Raw genomic sequence first — 17,851 nt, forward strand, 5'->3', positions numbered from 1 at the left:
TGGCATTGTGGACGGTTGCAGTGGAGAATATAATGCAACAATAAAATCATTAAAGTACTTCAAGTTTGGAAGTAATCTGGGTTCTTGGCTTGCATTGCATTTAATAGCTTTACATTTATGGGAGCCACTCCAGTTTTTAAAGGCAGCTTCAGCCTTCAGACTGATTGCACTTACCACCCCAGTGAAACTGCAACCCATTAATTTTTTACCGAAAGGATCTCCCTAGTTTGTCAAACACATCAAGTGAACATTTTAGAGAGTGCAGACCACAGCAGTATGAAAACCAAAACTTTATATCCAGAGAGAACGCTGGATTAGCATGAAATAAAGGGTCTGATTCTGTTAATGAGCACTTAGGTAATTTCATTGCTATACAAAACTCTGTTAAAAATAGAGGTACCAGACATTCGAGTGAAAACAGTCAGGACCTGCAGAAATCTCCTGTGCCCGCCCATCATGGAAAGGCCTGCAGTGGTTCTCCTTCAGGCTGGAGAGCTGCCCACCCTCCCCTGAGCCCACGTTTGGGGCCAACCCCTCTCCCAGCAGCCCAGTCCCCTACGTGTTGATCCCCCCACCACGAAGCCCGAACCTTTCCAGTGTCTCAAACCAAACTCTCGCTCTCTAAAACGTTCGCACATTTCTGTGTCAAACATCTGCTTAGGTGGCTCTGAGACAGTGTGTTTTGGTGTTGTTCGTGTGCAATCTAGTGCCGCTTCCTCAACGCATGTGTCCCTTCCCTTCACAGCCTACTCGACACCCAGCACCTCCCCCGCAAACCGATTCGTCAGTGTTGGACCACGGGATCCAAGCTTTGTAAATATCCCTCAACAGACTCAGGTGGGCCGCTTTCGACTTCTCTGTTTGCCTGCAGCCTCTTCTCCTCCTCCTCCTCCTCCTCCTCCTCCTCCTCCTCCTCCAGTGTCCTCTAACGTGTCCCCGCGGAGCAGCTGCACTGCCGCTGTCACCTCACCCACATGGTCTCAGTAACTACAGTGAAATGTCACTTGCAGTTTGTTTGTCTGTTGTGTTTTTTTTTTCCTTTGTTTGTTTTTTTATTTTAATTTATTTTTGGGGCTTGTGTGGTGATAACACTGCTTTCATGACTGGAAGGACCTCTCTCTGCTTTCTAAGGTGTTGGCTCCCAGCGCGCAGTTGTTTGCTCTAGGGCCGGGGTTTCAAAGGCTTTGGCTCCAACCTGCTCCCCAGGCACTGCATTTAATTGTGTTTAGATTAGATGCTAGGCAAAAATCCTTCCCTGCCTGGTAAAGGTTGCCCAGAGAAGCTGCGGCTGTTCCTGGATCCCTGGGAGTGTCCAAGGCTGGGCTGGACAAGGCTTGGGGCAACCTGGGCTAGTGGAAGGTGTCCCATGAAACAAGATGATCTTTAAGGTCCCTCCCAACCCAAACCAGTCTGTGATATGCAAAAAAATCCCTCAAATATTCATGGAAAAAAAAATACTCAAATTCCTGGTTGGCCATTTGCATGGTGGGCTTTGAGCGAGCAGGAGATTTTTGTGATTGTGAGCACATCTGTTTTCCTCATGCAAAGAGAAAAAAGTCCAGTTGAGGCAGGCCTATAAAGCTGGGTTAGCTGAATTCATGGTCCTGCTATGGTCAAATCAGAAGCTCAAGTAAACATTTGTGTTTCTTTAGGAGAAGGACGAGATTTAAATGTGCTTTTTCCAAGCTGTATCAAATTCCCAGGGTCGATTAAGAAAATAGTTGTTGGCAGTTTTGTTAGCAGCTAATTTGAGCCAGATGTTGAAAAAATTAAGTCTGGGCTTAATATCACGTTATCATGGGGGGGGAAGGTATAAAAAAGTGAGCAGAGTTAGTGCTTTAGGACAACTGTAGTTTATAGTTTGAAGTGATTGCTTGACTACGTTGCAATTCTTTTAAAGGTCAACTACACAAAATATTTGTGATTCTGTTTTGAGCTGGTTGCAGTGACTAAAAAGCAATAATTCAAATAGCTGGCAAACTGGGCATTACTACCCTTGGCTCTTGTAAGTTCTTTCAAATGGTTTATAGGCTTCTGAATAATTAGTGTGCAGATTAATGGCTGTCACATGCCACAGTAGGTGCATGAGGACAGACTCCTCGTTGTGATGGCTTCAGCACCTCCACTGTCACTGAAACACAGGTCACTCGTTCCCAAAGATTTCCAGTTTACAGGGCTGCAAGCAGCTGCCTGTGAGCACAACGTGGTTTTTTGCTGTCTGCTCTTTGTGTACAATTTGTTAGGGGCTTTAGTTTATAGCTCTGTGCACAGCACAGGTTAAACTATATCGAATCTCAAACCTTCTCTGCATTAAATAGGGTCACACAAAGTACAGCAGCAGTGCAGAGAGGGGTTTAACCCATCAGATTCTGGGGGGTTTTTTCATGCCTTGACAAAACTCAGCCTGCACCCCACTTTTCCAGCCTTGTGCTTTTATGGGGTTCATGGGTGTGACAAGTTCTCATGCACCTTCCCATTTAAATCATATTTCTCCAGTTGTTTTGGAAACAACTGGAATATACAGAAATACGCTGATATCGGGAAACAGGAATTTTAAGGTGTGCTGCTAAAGTCCTTAAGCATTTGGTCTTTTCCTTCATAGCTCAGGAAACCTGAAACCCTTTGGAGAATGCTACGTACCTTTTCCAGAAGACTTGAAAAACTCCTAGTTGGTAAATTGATTATGTAGTAAGACACAACAGTATTAAGTCTCCAAAGATATTTAAAACTTACTTGCATCCTGCAGCCTAAGTTTCCCAGATAAGTTTGTTGACTGTAAACTTTTATCCTCCTTATTTATGACTTAAATCATTTTAAAGTGCTCTAGCGTTACTTTAAGTGCTCCTCAGTAATGCAGTGTAGTGAATAACAATGCTGTACAGTGAAAAACAATACTCAAGCACAGCTTTCAATTAAAGTCTAACATGCTGCAGTGGGCAAGGAGACTGACTTCCAGTCTCTGACTCCAGCTGCATCTCCCTGCTTCTATACATCATTACACCACCACAACCCACTTGATACTAAATATATAATTTATCAGCAAACTCACTACTTATTCATGAAAGAACTCTGAAGTTGACTGTGCTTTGAGTCAGAGAAGTGAGGTAGAAGTGCTAACTGCAATGATTTGGGATTTATGTAGCATTCCTCTAAACAAAGACAGGCTTTTGTGCTCCTTTTTGCAGAGCATTAGTGTATAGAACGGCCACTTAGGACATTTTCAAAACGAAAATGTAAAAACACATAGGACTGCATTATTAAAAGCAGCTGGGGTGGCTCCTTTCCATCAGGGTCTTTAGAGTACATCCAGAGTCAGGCTAAAATACAGGGACTAAAAGCCAGGGACACAGTTTCCTGAGACAAGAGGAAGCAGGGAATACTCCAAGCTTCTGGAAGTCAAGCTTAAATATAAGGGTTAAGTGACTCTTTGCTGCTGGAACAATAAAATAAAAATGAAGGTTGTATCTGAACATCTGCTTTTTTAAAAATTATGGTCCAGCTACAACCCATATGAAAATATTTTGGTCAGATTTTTGGTGGCTCTGATGTTCTCTTGGTGGAACATTGCACTAGAAGCACTATTTACACATCATCATCATCATCATCAGTCTTGAAGTGCTGCAGAAGTGAGTCTGTGCACAGGGATGTGGCAGCTCCACGGAGCAGGAGTTCCCATACATGGGCATTCCCAGAACACTGGAATAAAATCCCAGGCAAATTACAATGGGCTGGGGCAAGGATCATTCTGTCCTGTTTCTAAACAACCAAACCCAGTACAAGCCTTTCTGAATCATTATTAGAAAAAATATCAGTAGACATTTCCATTAGCACTATGTTCTGATTTATGACATGTTGTGGCAAATATAACCCCTTAAAGGAATTTTATAGAGTTTATATAATATTCATTAAAAAGCCATCTTCCTGTGTCAACAAAGGTTGCAACAGGACAACCACTCTATCAGAGAAGGGATGGGGAAATAAACTGCTTTAAGTCAGTAGTTCTGATTTGGTAACCAAAGCCCCCAAAGGGCTGTTGGCTTTGCCTGGTTTCAGCAGTTTCCAAACTTTTTAGTTGGTTTGGTTTTGCATCTGCTGCTTATACCATCCATCACTCTTGCCACTCCACTCACTGCACAATTGTCCTGTCTTGGGGGTTATTTGAATCTAAATTTCTGTTTGAGCTATTAGAAGCAACACTTGACTTGGCATCCCCTGTATATGTTGACAAAAAGGCACAGGTGTTGTAACCTTTGCTTGATAAATCATTTACTTTTGCTACTTGACTTGCAAGCAATATGGGGGCATCAGCTTTTTAACTGCCTATTGCATATGCAAATCAGAAATACAGGATGCCTGGGGTACAGGGGGCTCTGGTTTCAAAAGCAAGCTGGTCTGGATAGCTCATGACTAAGTAATAGATACGTCTCTCATATTGCCAAGGACCTGCAACACAGAGGGTGGTGGAGGGATGGGAAAGTCCCCTCACATTAATTAGGGACGAGCCTCTCGGTAGCACCAAGGTGAATAAAGGGGGCTGCATTTTGAGGTGGTTTTTTCCTAAAATTAACAGTGAAACACAGTGCATGCAGCTGGCAATGCTAAACCAGCAGCCTGTGGCCAGGGTTTGCCACTCACCACTCCAAATGCTGCTTGCTGCTCTCTAATGCCCTGGCTTTGCTCTAGGGTACAAAATTCCTTTAGGGATCCACGTGCTCTGTACTCATCGTGCTGCAGCTCCACTTCACACTAAACATTGTTTACTATGCTGAGTCCTGTTTGCCACCTACTTAGCCTGCATCTTCCTGGAAATTGCACTTGGGATGCTAAAAACAGCTCCTGAGAAACACATGCCTGCTCCATCTAATCGCTCCTACCTGCCACTGGCCCGTGTGCCCTGCACAGGGAGGTTGTGAGGATGCAGGGAACAGAAACTGCCTCCTACTGCAGGCACCTAGGCAGAGAATCAGCCACTTTACCCTGTGAGAAAGTGAATCCTGTAGCCCTGACCAGCTGTTTCAGAAAAAATCCTTCTCTAGTGTAAACACACTCTGTATCAGATCCATCCCGGGTAGTTTCTAAAAACCTAGTTAAGCACAAACCTAAATATTTATTCCCTTAGCTTTATGTAGGAAAAGATAAAACTTATTTCTACTAGGACAGAAGTAGAAGCTCTTCCTGGTTCTGCCTTTGCACAATCCCAAAGCACAATCAGATCCTGGATAATATGCAAAGGCCATGTGTTTTCACACTTTCCCTGGTGGGGGCCTAGAGCCACCCAGCTACAAGAGAGCTCTAGATAGAGCTCATCCTTTATAGCATAAAACAACTGAAACTAAAGGCCTGTAGCCTGCCTACAACACTGAAATAAAGTTTAAGAAAAATCCCAAAAGTCAAACAAGCATATCTAGGCAGCAAAATAACAGGTATGGAAACCAGCAAGCTCAGCAGAACAGCCTTAAAAAGACCAGGTACAAAAATGCACCCTGTGAAATACATCTTTAAAAGAGCAATATTAACTTAGGAGGGAAATCACTGAAGTTTAGCAAAGTGTTTATAGTACAAGGAAATTGCTAACTCCTTTAGATCTTCTCCTGCTCCCTGCCCTTCCCAAATTAGACAGTGGTATCTTTGTAGCTTTCTCCTTTTGGGCTTTTATTTATCTCTAAAAAAACCACCACATGCCTCAGGTGCATTCACAAACCTAATTGTACAATTACTTTCTTTCCCAGAGACAAGGCAAAGCTTGTTTTGCTTCCCCACAAGCGATTTTTTTTTTTTCTGTTTAGAGAGCAAACTGCAACCTACAATTTTTCACTGGCAGCACTTTAAAACAAAGGGCATGAGGAAAAAAAATGAGCTGGATGCTGTGTCCTGTAGGATAGCAGATGTGAGCTCTGTCAGACCAGGGGGGAGGCGAATTCCAGAGGAGAGGGTCCTTCTGTGAGAGCAGCCGGGCGCTGCTGCCCAGACACTGCAATCTGAGGAGCGTGGTGCAGGTGATGCCCCTCTCCAGGAGGCAGGCAGGGGAGCAGCCCTGTCTGTGGCAGCCCCCAGAAGTGTATAGGATCCATAGATCAAAGTCAGCACCTTGCCTGGGAAGCTGATGCAGCTCCTGCAGCGCTTCGCTCCCGCAGCTGAAGAGGCAGAGCCGCTCAGTGCCCAGGTTCCATTGCCACCCTATGGAAGAAAGAAACCAGTGCACACATTTTTCTCCTTCCTCTGCACAAATCCGTGTGTGTGCCTGGCTTCACGGGGATTTTCCATCCCTGCTGCTCAGTGCCACCCTGCCCTGCCCTCTGCCCCCTCCCAAGGGGACGCTGAGCCCCACGCAGCTCGTGGCCGTGTGCTTCATTAATGAGCACCACGGGCTGCCTGGCCTGCCCTGGCTGCCTGCACACCCTGCTGCCTTCATCCTCCTTCCCAGAGCCCAGGAATGGCACTGGGCAGACAGGCAGGACCTGCTGGCCCTGGGCACAGGGGCAGGGCAGGGGTTTGTGGCACTGTGCTGACAGCTGAGCCACCACATTGCTCCGCACACGGGGCAGGGCAGGGACACCTCGAGGGGTGTGAGGGGGACACGGCAGAGAACATGAGAGGCTGCAGGAACAAACCAGGCCTTTTGTTTTGGTGGGTTTATTTTGGGTTTTAGGGGTTCTGAGTGGAGCTGTTTATCAGCCAGGTCAGAGGTACTTGTTGCTCAGAGGACTGTCCCTCCTCAGGATCAGAACACTCATCCTCGAGGTTGGATGCACTGCTTGTGACTGAGTGTGAATGGAGATAAAAAACTCTAACTTGGAAGCATTTGTTAGGCTCAGCCCTCTAAGAATTCCATATTCTGTACAGTAACCTCCCTCAGCCAGTACATGTGTCCAATTTCAGCTGCAAAGCACTTCTAAGCACACTTGAATGTTGCTTTTCTTTCTCTTGGCCTGTCCAGAAAACGTAGTGAGAGGTTCAGAACATGATTTCCATGAAAGAATAACATCTTTAGTGTGTTAAGAAAAGAAATTTGCATAGATCATGTACAAAAACAGAGTTTTGGGGTGTGGAACTGCTACTTTCTGCTGAATTTAGAGGGATCACTCTGCTCCCAAACCCTCCAGGGATCTGTGGATTTTCCCATATTGGCAAAGGAAAGAGAGGGCTGCTCTCCTCCAAGACCTGGAGCCCCCTTATGATCACTCAAAGTTTTGATCTCTGTCCAAAAAGTGCTTTGCTGTTGCACCAGTGGCATCAAGCTACTGACACATGACCTGAATTTTGGTGCTGTTTCCTCTTCCACTCAGGTCGTAGGAATACCATTCTGAACTTGAGGGTGGCCTGGAGATGGCTCTGAAAATGCAGTGTGAGCCTAGAGAGAGTGTGGATACGAAATTCCACCCTCAGGTCAGTTCCTAAAAGGAGCTGAGAACAGCACACCCCAAAAAGAAAGCACATATTGCCCTAGAGAGGTAAAAATTCACAAAACACTTCCCAATGCCATCATGTGGCTGCATCTTCAAAGTGGGAGGGAGCCAAATCAGTCCCAAAATGCCTGGGTTAGTCCTCAGCAGGGGAGATCCTTGTTCCTGGGCTTTTTCTTCCTCCTCCTTCTCCTTGTAGACTCTAGTGAACAGTTCAGACTCTTTTTTGGAAACCAGCACTCAGCATCCTATTTCCAGTAGATTTAGCATAGAATTATTTACAATGGACATAGAAGAATTTCCCAAACTAAGCAATTAAACTTAGTGAGTTTTCCCCCTCCTCACAATAACCAGGAAGCCTGTGTGTAAGGCTGCCTTTCTGTGGGTTTTATGGCCATTACTTACTCCACAGTGGGGGAGAAGAAAGGGAAGGAGTAAGTGTGGGCCTGGTGGGAAGAGTTGGCAAATGCAGAAATATGATGAATGAGCTGGAGAGATTTAATTCTGTACTAAATTCTCTACAAGCTGTGTAACCTTTCTTTAGCTAAACAATTACTCTAAAAGGCAATGATTTTCTGTGTTTTCATTGAAAAGTCTTCATAATAACAATGGCCTATGTTCTCCTTCTTGAAGAACTTCTGCCAAAAAACAGTTTTCTTTTTTCCATTCAGCAGGAAACTTTCTTTAATTTTTATTTTTTCAATCTCATATTCCCCGCTAACATGGATTTACAAGGCCTACCACTTACTGCATGGGGCTGGGAAGAAGCTTCCCCTCAGGCCAAATCATTTTGGTCCATCTCCTTTGTAGGGATTCTTGCAGCTTCCTCCCAAGAGGACTGCAACCACTGTCAGAGACATAATACCAGGCCCAAGTGGCCATTTAAGCTGACAAAATGTGACATTCCCTGTGTTCACAGGTCAGGGGGCGTGGGAGGGGATTCCCAGATTTGTTTTTCAGCGGACAGGCAGCAGCTCTTGCTGTGTTGTGGTGGGTGCAGTTGTGGGGAGCATGACTGTGGTGTAGTGGGGGAAAAGCCATCAATTTAAACTCATGGCTGCCAACATGAGAAAATGAGATGAGCTGATCCTCCCTGAGCCACAGGGTCCAGCTGAGGGGCTGATCCCTGCCAGGTGGAGCCTTGGAAGGGCTCTGAGGGTGCGGCATGGGCAGAGCACGGCTCACACCCCCATGTTCACACACACAAATGAAGCCAGGCTGGGGCAAGGTTATGGTTCTGTGCCCCTTGCTGCTGTTGGCCGGCTTGGCTGATTTCCTGGCCTCCACTGCCCACCCCAGCCTCCACAGCAGATAATGCTGTATTGGATTAGTCTGCTCACTGCTGCATCAGGCCCACGATCAATTTATTGACTCTGTCAGAGTGGCTAGTACAGTAATTGTTACAAGAGCAGAATAGAAAGCAAGAATGTGTCCACATAAAATATAAAAATGACGTTTTGTTCGTTCTTTCCTCTTCGGCCCTATAGATCTTGATGTGTTTACACAGTGGAGAGCACTTTACTTAAGTTAATCAGCTCCTTCTACATTATTAATTGCGACAGTTAGGGCGCTACGTGGCAGCAAACGTATTATTGAGAGCATTGATCCCACGCTGACGGTGTGGAGCTGGGCAGGTTTTGTATTCCTCCCCTTCTTCCCAACTGCTTGAGGGCACTATCAAATCCCATTTCTCTGACTGACAATAGAGCATCGATAGCATCGATCCCAGAGAGGGGCAGGAGGCTGCACAGCAGAAAGGAAGGAGTTCTCAAAGAGCCAGGCTGGGGAAGGGGCTGTTGGAAGCTGGAGATGGCAGTAATTACATGCCTGGCCTGATTTCTCTATTTTGGAAAGAGTAATAATTTAAGAGCTGAAGTTTCCCAGGTGCTGAAAATTTGCAGAGGTGGCACGATGAGACCTTTTAAAATGTGTGCAGAATGTATACCCTTATGAAAAAAAAAAAAAAAAAGCTATACTGACTTTTTACAAGGGTTTTGGAAGTGCCTTTGAAAGACATTTCATGAAAGTTCAGCCTTTGCAGCTGATACCTATATGAGCCCCATAAATTCCACCCAGCCTGACAAACTCCAGTAGATGTCACATGTGACCTGGATGGAAAAGGTCAGCAGCTGAATTTATGGCTTTTGCATTTACTGGAACGTTAAGATTTTTTGCCAGCTGCCATATATACTTTTTAAGAATTGTGCAATCTAAGGATTAGGTCCACAGTCTACAATGAAGGTCAAAAATTAAAGGCCACAATCCCTGCATCCCTGCATAGGCATTAAGCTACCTCTCTTCTAGGAATCACCTTTGCTTAATGGCATTAACACAGAGGTCAGGGAATGAATAAGCTCCAGAGGTGAACACTTTGCAAAATAAGACTGTCCTGCTCTGAAATTAATAGTGAATTCCATAAAAAGGGACCAAAAGAAGCCTTTTCTTAACAGAGAAGGAGTCCTCAGTTGCAGAAGTTTCAATGTTCCCAAGACACTGAGCATCACCTGCCTAGTGCTGGACTGTCCTAGAGAAATATAACTAACTCAGACTGAGGTTTCAAAAGAAATATGGCAAAGTTACCTCAATTTTGGTAAAATCTGTTTATATTTTAAATTTGACAAAGGTGTCTGTTCTTAGTAATGATTGCTAACAGCATGGGAAATTGCAGCTTTCAAATTTTACCTGGTTTTAGTTTAGAACAGCAAAACACATCTCATTTTAGGCTTTTGCTTTGATAGCATTTTCTGCTTGAAGAGAGTTAGAACTGGAAAAGTTTAATTTAAAACCAGTATTTCAAAAAAAAAAAAAAGATCTCATAAAAACCAAAAGGCTAAACTTAAAAATCTCTTCTAGGTTTCCCCTCAGGTGCTTTAGTTATTAATATTCAACTTTGAAAACAGTCCTGACACTATAATCATAATATTCCCAGGCATATTCACTTGTGTGACCCAAGTGTTACATCATCTATACAAACACTGGTTATTACACATGAAGAGAGATGCAGCTGAATGCACTGCAGAAGGCACTGAAATGTAATTTTAATTATGAGATATGAGCAACCAAAGTCACAACCAACACCGTGCAGCCACCTCTGAGGCTGAACACAATAATTTAGGGAGAAATTGTCCCCTGTGAGGCCCTGGCACAGGTTTTCCGGAGAATCTGTGGCTGCCCCTTCCCTGGAAGTGTCCAGGACCAGGTTAGATGGGGCTTGGAGCAAACCTGGGATAGTGGGAGGACGTGTCCCTGCCCTGCAGGACATGAAAAAACACTTTAAGGCTTTAAGGTTTCCTCCACCCAAAACCATTCAAGGATTCTATGAATTTCTGCAACTCTTCGAGCAGCTTTATACAACTATAGGTCTCCTTTTGTGCCTTTTCTGTAACTGCATCTTTTTAAATATGACAAGAGAAAAACTACTTATTTTTAAAGAAAAAAAAAAGGGGGGGGATAAACTGAGATACGATATTTGCATGTGGTGTTGGGTTTTTTCATCTTGGCATGTGCTAAACAATGAGATTTGAGATTTTGGAAGAACACTTTGACACATTATATTCCTTGTTTGGCTATTGCCTGGTTTGCTGGGGTTTTTTTTAAGGACTTTGTTGCAGTCCTTTAGGTTAAAGATCATGTCTGAGAATCTGTGGTATGGGACCTGGCTGTACATTCATTGAAGCTGATGAGAGGAGGAGATGGAAGATTTGTTATTGGCAGGAGTTTGTTTTAGAAATACAATAACATTTTTGTTTAATTATGCTTCTCTTTTGCTTATATCTATGCACAGTAGAGTAAATCTAGTCTTTTTCAGATAAGATAAAGGTTAAAATCCACATTTTCTCTATGGGGAGGGTTTACACTGCAGTCTTCATATATTTCTGTGGAGTTTTTATTTTGTGGTTACAGGTATTAACTCTAAAGCCATTTTCTTTGATGTAGAGATGGATTTGGGGTTCTCCCAAATTACTGATCTTGTAGGCTAAATTTTAAAGTTTAGACCATGTTGGATGGGGCTTGGAGCAACTTGGTGCAGTGGAAGGTGTCTCTGCTCATGGCAGAGGGTTGGAAGATCGTCTGATCTTTCAGGTCCTTTCCAACCCAAACCATTCTGTGATCCCATGATTTCCCAGCGAGGGAGGCTCCACAGGCTCTTTATAAACCCTCTTCCTACAAGCACCCAGGGCAGAATTTGTCCCAGTAGTGGTAACTGTTTTATCAGTGCTGTTAATATTGTGTGAGTCTGAACAGAGCTCAGATTCTTCTCCTGGAAGCTCTTTGGAAAAACAAGGAGTAAAAGTAGTAACATTTAGGGGGAAAAAATGGGGGGAAAGAAAGCTGGAGGAGAGCTGTACTTAACCATACAATGGAGCAGCTTGCTTAGGGAGTACAAAGAGCCACTTCTACACAGGCTATTTTCAGGGAAAAGCCTCACATTCAGTGACTCACAAAAGCGAAGAGGCACCTTTTGATTTTAAGTTCAAGGTTTACATTAGTAATTTTGTCTGTTTTCTCTGTTAGTATTAATTAAATTGAGATAGTTTAATTAGTATTACTAAATTTGATCATTAGTAGTAATTCATTCTGCCTGCCATACTGCACAAATATGATGAAGCAGAAATAACTAAATTGTTTAATTTCATCTCATTTAATGACTTTACACTCCACCAGGACTTTCATTGGCATCTCACAGTATGTGTGAAAATTGCTCCAAGCTAGGCCAAGACCCAACTCCCTTTAGCCAACCATGTCTAATACATCCCTCCTCATCCAAAGATGGATCATGTGCTGCAAAGCTTTCTCCCATTTCTCCAACGGAGAGCTGGCAACCTCTGGAGCCTGGGGTGGTCTTTCCCTGCCCCACTCACACAGCTCCTGTAGCATCCTGACCCCAATGACCCCACGGATCTTTACAGGACTCATCCCTGGATGGGGTTCCCCACAGCATGATGGAAATCCCTTCAGGGATCCCCACAGATGGGTCCCTGAGCACAGGCATGATGCACGACCTTCCATTTTTCTTAGAGCAGTTTAGCAAGGTACAAAGCATCAGGAAAAATGCAGATGTCAAAAGTTCCCACGTTCAGGAGAGGTTTTTTTGTTCAGCTCAATGCCCTCTTGGCTTTCTTTTTTTAAGAGGAGTTTTGGGAAGGGGGGGGGTTTCCTGATGAATCGAGTCATTATTCCTCCAGCTCACTGTCTTCTGTAACTTTAAGGTCAAAAGTGCCAGAGTTACCTCTGTGCTCCTATTTCTGTGCACGTTAATTTGGAGCCTGGTTTTGATCTCCTTGCCCAGTAACACCTAGGACTTGCCAAAACCCGAATTCCTCTTCCTTTTCTGCGGTCTCCAAACCCAACCCTGCTCTACCCACCTCTTCAAACATGATGTTATCTTGGTCCCCTTGGACCTGCAGCTGGGGTCCCCAGCTGTCCCTTTGGCTGGAGTGTGCCCTGCCAGCCCCACTGTTCCTGCTGCCCGCATTCCAGTTCCTCCTCTCTGCCTCCCAGTCCCCACTGACCCATCCCTCTTGCTTTTTGCCCTGCTTTGATCAGGCTGGGCCCACTTTGCTGTCCCCACAGGACTGCTCATTTGTTCACTTCACCCAGACAGAGAGCACAGGCAGGGACCTGACTTTTGGGGGGGAATTTTGGAGGGAGTGCTTACTCTCCTGTCCAGCCCAAGTTGGACAGGAGAGTGAGCACTCTCCCCTCGCTTTCCTCTGTGTGCTCTGAAGTACTCTCACGGCAGTCAAGAAAAGCAACTGAACTACCTTGGGTAGTTGTAGGTCAAGTACCTTTTGACCCACTATGGGTCTTCTCCCGTTACACCACAGGGAGCCCCTGGACAGGGCTGGGGTGGTGGATGGATCCCCTACAGCTCCACTGGGGCTGTCAGAGCCAGGATTATATGAGAACTGGATGACCAGGGCAAGGAAAGGCCACCTCAGCCTTCAGCCTCTGAAGGCTGTAGTCACCTTTCCCTCCTCCCTGCTCTCCAGTGAAGAAATGGGGGAAAAAAAGGCTGAAAGCTACCTTTTATACCCCAAACTGCAGAGCAGCCTCTGCAGCAGCTTGCTGGCAGAGCCATCCATCCCACTGGGAGCCCTGGGCCCCTCACACAGCTCCTGTGGCTGGGCCGGCCCGGGACGGGGCAGGCAGTGCAGGGCGAGCCCCTGTGTGTGTGTACGTGTGTGTCTGTGCGTGTGTGCTCGGCTGGCTCGCTGCGAGCCCAGCCTGGGAGGCCCAGGCTGGGGGTTGATTTTCTTTGGATGACTTTCCCCGATTGTCTAAAGCAATAAAAAGTAAAGAAACTTTTGGGGGGAGAAAAAAAACGGTGGTTGAGTGGAGATTATTTTTGCAGTCCTGGTGCAGGCAGAACTCCCGAGGCTTGGTGGGGTATGGGGGGTGGTTTTGCTCGCCTGAGGACTGCAGGAACTGGCTTAAATTGAATAAAACTGTAAGTACAGTACCGGGGACGGCGTAACAAGGAGTTCTGCAAAAGCAACACCACCGGAAAGCACAATGAAGAATAGAGCGGGTTACGCCGCGGTGAAAGTATGTACTGGTTGTTATAACACCGTGCCTCCAGAATAAATTATGTCCCTTTAAAAAGTAATACTTTAACTGTGGAGCTATATAGAGACAATTAAGACGATATTGTTCTCCTCATTTCCCTCCCCCCTCCCCTCCCTCCCTCTCTCTGCAGTAGCTCTGTGGAAACTTTTAATGCTGCAGCTTGAAACTTGGGCCTCTGGGTCTGAAATGCCTGAGAAAGCACTGCGGGCTCTAACTGTAAAACATTCCTTCGGCGGGCCCTGGAAACAGGGCGCGCTGGCGCAGGCGAAGTTCAGAGGGATCACATGGAAATGAGGGCTGGCTGCAGGCTCCCGAGGAGCGGTTTATTTCCCTTAAACCTGAACTTGAACTTGGGAAGGCGCAGCCGGGGCCTGGGCCGGGCTGAGGGCGGCCGTGAGGGGCTGGGAGCGGGGCCACCGCAGGCCCCGGGCACCCACCCGGGGGCTGGGGGGGATCCCTGGGCACCCAGCGGCTTTTGTGCCGTGTCCAGGGGGGAGATGGAGTCCGGGGAGCCAGAGGGTTTTGCTTTCATCCAAGCAAAATGCTGGAAAGTCCAGTCGCAGCAGTGTGTCTGCCGTCCCAGTTTCCACGGGACTTCCCGGCATGAGGTTATAAAGAGGCTCCAAGTCCCCGTGCACGTGTTGTTTCATAAAAGGAAAGAAATGAGTGAGATCTGCTGTAAGAAATATGGGATTGTTGCACTCCTGAGCAAATTTAACTGTGCCTCCAGCAGAGAAAAATACGGGGCTGTCTAAAAGTGAGGCGTAGAGTGCAAAACTCAGCCCTCCTCTCAGCACATTTGCTTTTACCTCGAAATAGTAGATGTAAACCGTGAGGTGGGTTTAAAGTTGGTTTTGCCTCTTTGATTCCATGCATCCCGCTGTTTCCTCCTTCTCTTAGAGAAGGGGAGAGCGAGGTGCTGATGCTGGCGGGTGTCACCCAGGTGTGGTGGCAGAGGTGGCTGCTGTCCCAGCCACAGGCGTGGGGCGGCTTCCTCCCCTCCTGCCCACAGCTGGCCTTGGCTAGGGGGTCATATTTTGGTCATTTCTGATTACTCCAGAACAATTTTTGGCTATGTTTATAGCAAAACTTTGAAAGGATGAATGGGCGAAAAAAATCCCGCTTGGCAGTAACTCAGGAAATATCTACAAAGATGTTCTTTCTGGAGCGAGATCTTATTTCAGGGTTTGTGTTAGGATCATTTTTATTCTGTGACAGCACATAAAGAGAGCGGGACAGAGCAATGAGGTCTGGCATAGCTAAAATCCCTTCTGTGTGTGTGAGGTTATGTAGTTTATCAATGCAGAAACCACCACGGGCTTGGAAAAGTAAACAGCTGGCTTGGGTCTGTGTGCTGCACTTCGGAGTTGTCTGCAGGATTTAAATGGCTCGCCTGCGATTTTCGGAGCGGGGCAAATATATATAGTTTTCCTTTCAAACATGTCAGAAGGTTTTTTTGCAGCCGTTTGTTTTCTCTGCTCCTTTTTTATTTGTTGCGATTTTCCTTTCTGATTCATTCCAGTTTATTTTGCTTTCACAAACGGCTTCACTGCCACCAGCAAGTCTACAAATAAATTTAATTTTTTTTAAAAAAAAGTTCCTAGCCCACTCAGAAAACCTTATGGCAGCGACAAATATCAGAGAAAGCCATCGTCTCTCTCAAAGATTTCATCTCACCCTCCACTTAATCCGCTTGCTGTACCTCAGATCTCAAGTAACTTTCATACTGTGGGCTCACTTTAATGGATAGAATCTATTTTTCATGAAAAAAGCAGGAAATAAGCTGTCTTTCGTACAAAGATTTACAAAATGTAATCATTGTTGAAATATTCTCTTTGAACTGCCTTGTCCGCAGGGGTGTCTGGCTCCCAATACCCCCGTTTCTTTAGAACACCCTTACAAGTTCTTCTGGTAGATCAGGTACACTGGTGGTTCTGGTCTTTGATGTCTTGAATGAATGAAAGAAAAGCATAATAAAAGAGAGCTGTTGATCAAGCATAAAATACTCTTTAAGCTGACAGAATGGCAGAGTTAACACATTCTAAGCTGCTTTTAGGTTTTTCCTTTTTTCCTCACATTTTCCTGTGCTTTGTGTACAGTGGGGGTTTTTATTTTTTGAAAAGTCTCTGATCTATGTAGTATGCCGTCCTCTAACAAAAACCAAAATGGGATTGTTTCTCTCTCTTTCTCCCTTTCTTTTTCCTCTCTCTCTTTCCCTTCACTATCTTTTTTTTTCTTTTTTTTTAAACAGCAAGGGTTGCAGTTTAGCATGGCTGCAGTCAGCTTTCAGCCGACCACGCAAAGTTTAGAAGTTATTTTGCAGATTTCAAAGTCAATTTACTAACAAATAGGAGAACTTCGATGCTCGTTTTTTTTTTAGAAAACTGGAGGAAAACTGTAACTGGCAAAATGTTCCCCAAGTAAAGGCAAGACCCTCTGCCTAAAAGCAATTTTGTAAACCAAAAGACGGGGCAGGAAAATGACCTCATTGTGAGAGAACTTTTCTTTTAGAGGCAGAGAAAAGAGAAAGTTTTCTTCCTGTAGATCTAATTTAGATCTTAAGTTCCCATACATTATTTATACATCATATTCAGAGTGCCAGCCTACTCTGCTGACTGGGTTACATTTCAAACATTTGCCATTGATAAGTCTTTGCTGTATTATATTCAGGCTAAATGCGAATATGTCATAGCGCAGTCAATCTTTAATCCGCTGAGCTCCAGGTCAGGGCAGCAGGGGGTCCAGCACTCAGAGCATTGGTTTATACTTAAGAAACATCTGGGGCCAGCTGGGACACTTTACTGGAACATTCAGATGTCTGGAACAACAGCAGGAGTTACTGTATGAGTGTGTTTTCATAGGTTTGGGAGGGTTTGGGGTGACTTATTTAAAAACACTAGCTGTTCCCAACTTGAGGTTTGAACCCAAGCAGAAATCTTGCCCGAAGTGAGTTTGTTGGTCCCAGGAGAGAAGTGGTTTTGGACTACTATACATTTTTAATAGTCAGCAGGCAAAAGTGCATATTACAAAATTATTGCACGTAATTTAATGCAGTTTGCCACAACTGGCATTCCCGCGAAAGCTATTGGATGCAGAGCTACTGTAGGCATTGCCTGGAGAGCAGTGTCCCTCCTGGGACAGGTTTTATCTGCCTCAAGACAATATAAATGTGCTCGGAGTGGGGCGTGTGACTCTCCCCGGTGCGGATGTTGGACAACCAGAAGATTCTCTCACTGTTTTATGTCCCTTTGGGGATGACCAACATGCTACTTACGTCCCTGTTGGTATTTCAGTCTGGAAAATATAATTACTAAATAATTAATTCCAGCTCTAAGAAAATAACTTCCATAGGCACAAAGGTGACCTTGTCTTTTATATTCACCTTTCGGTCCTACACAGTAGGATCAGATTTTGGGCCTGGAGAAACTCTGGAGGAAGCACTAGAAGAGTGGGATGAATTCAGATGTGGGGTAAACCAGAGGCAGTTGCTGTGTCTGCAGGAGCCCTCCAGCCAGTCGCACCAGAAGCTGAACTGCCACTGTCTCCCCTCACCCTGGCAACCCTTTTGAAGTGGCATCAAAGGCCCAGTTTTGTCCCCTTGCTTTCACACGACGCACCGTGGGGAAGAGCCTTCCCGGCACCTCTCACAAGGTGATGCCAAAAGGCCCGGTTCACTGCCTAACTGCTCGCATTCTCCTTTTATCTTTGCAACCAGGAGGACTCGTTACCCCAATTCACCTCCCCGGGGTTAATGTTCGTGAGAGCCTCAAAGTTCTTGAGGTGACTGAAATGTTATCCCCAAACAAAACAACGCTCCGCAGCGAGACCTCGCAGGTGCCAGCGGCCGTGGCTTGGGTTCAGCTGGGCTGCCCAAACAG

At 45.4% G+C, this 17,851-nt stretch overlaps 1 protein-coding gene across 17 annotated transcripts in view; it reads left to right on the top strand.

Annotated features, from left to right (window-relative positions):
- NFIA (nuclear factor I A) overlaps positions 1 to 17,851 on the top strand; it is a 354,108-nt gene that overhangs the window by 323,378 nt on the left and 12,879 nt on the right. For 14 of the 17 annotated variants that reach the window (XM_058030286.1, XM_058030282.1, XM_058030279.1 and 11 more), the window contains one exon: positions 746 to 837. The exons of 2 other annotated variants lie outside the window; for them this stretch is intronic. In XM_058030286.1, the coding sequence (XP_057886269.1) occupies positions 746 to 837 (92 nt within the window). Of the gene's footprint in view, positions 1 to 745; positions 988 to 17,851 lie in introns of those variants that run through there. One more of the 17 variants, XM_058030278.1, reaches the window with a different exon arrangement.

Source organism: Melospiza georgiana, chromosome 9 (assembly GCF_028018845.1).
Source record: "Melospiza georgiana isolate bMelGeo1 chromosome 9, bMelGeo1.pri, whole genome shotgun sequence".
Classification (NCBI taxonomy): Eukaryota; Metazoa; Chordata; class Aves; order Passeriformes; family Passerellidae; genus Melospiza; species Melospiza georgiana.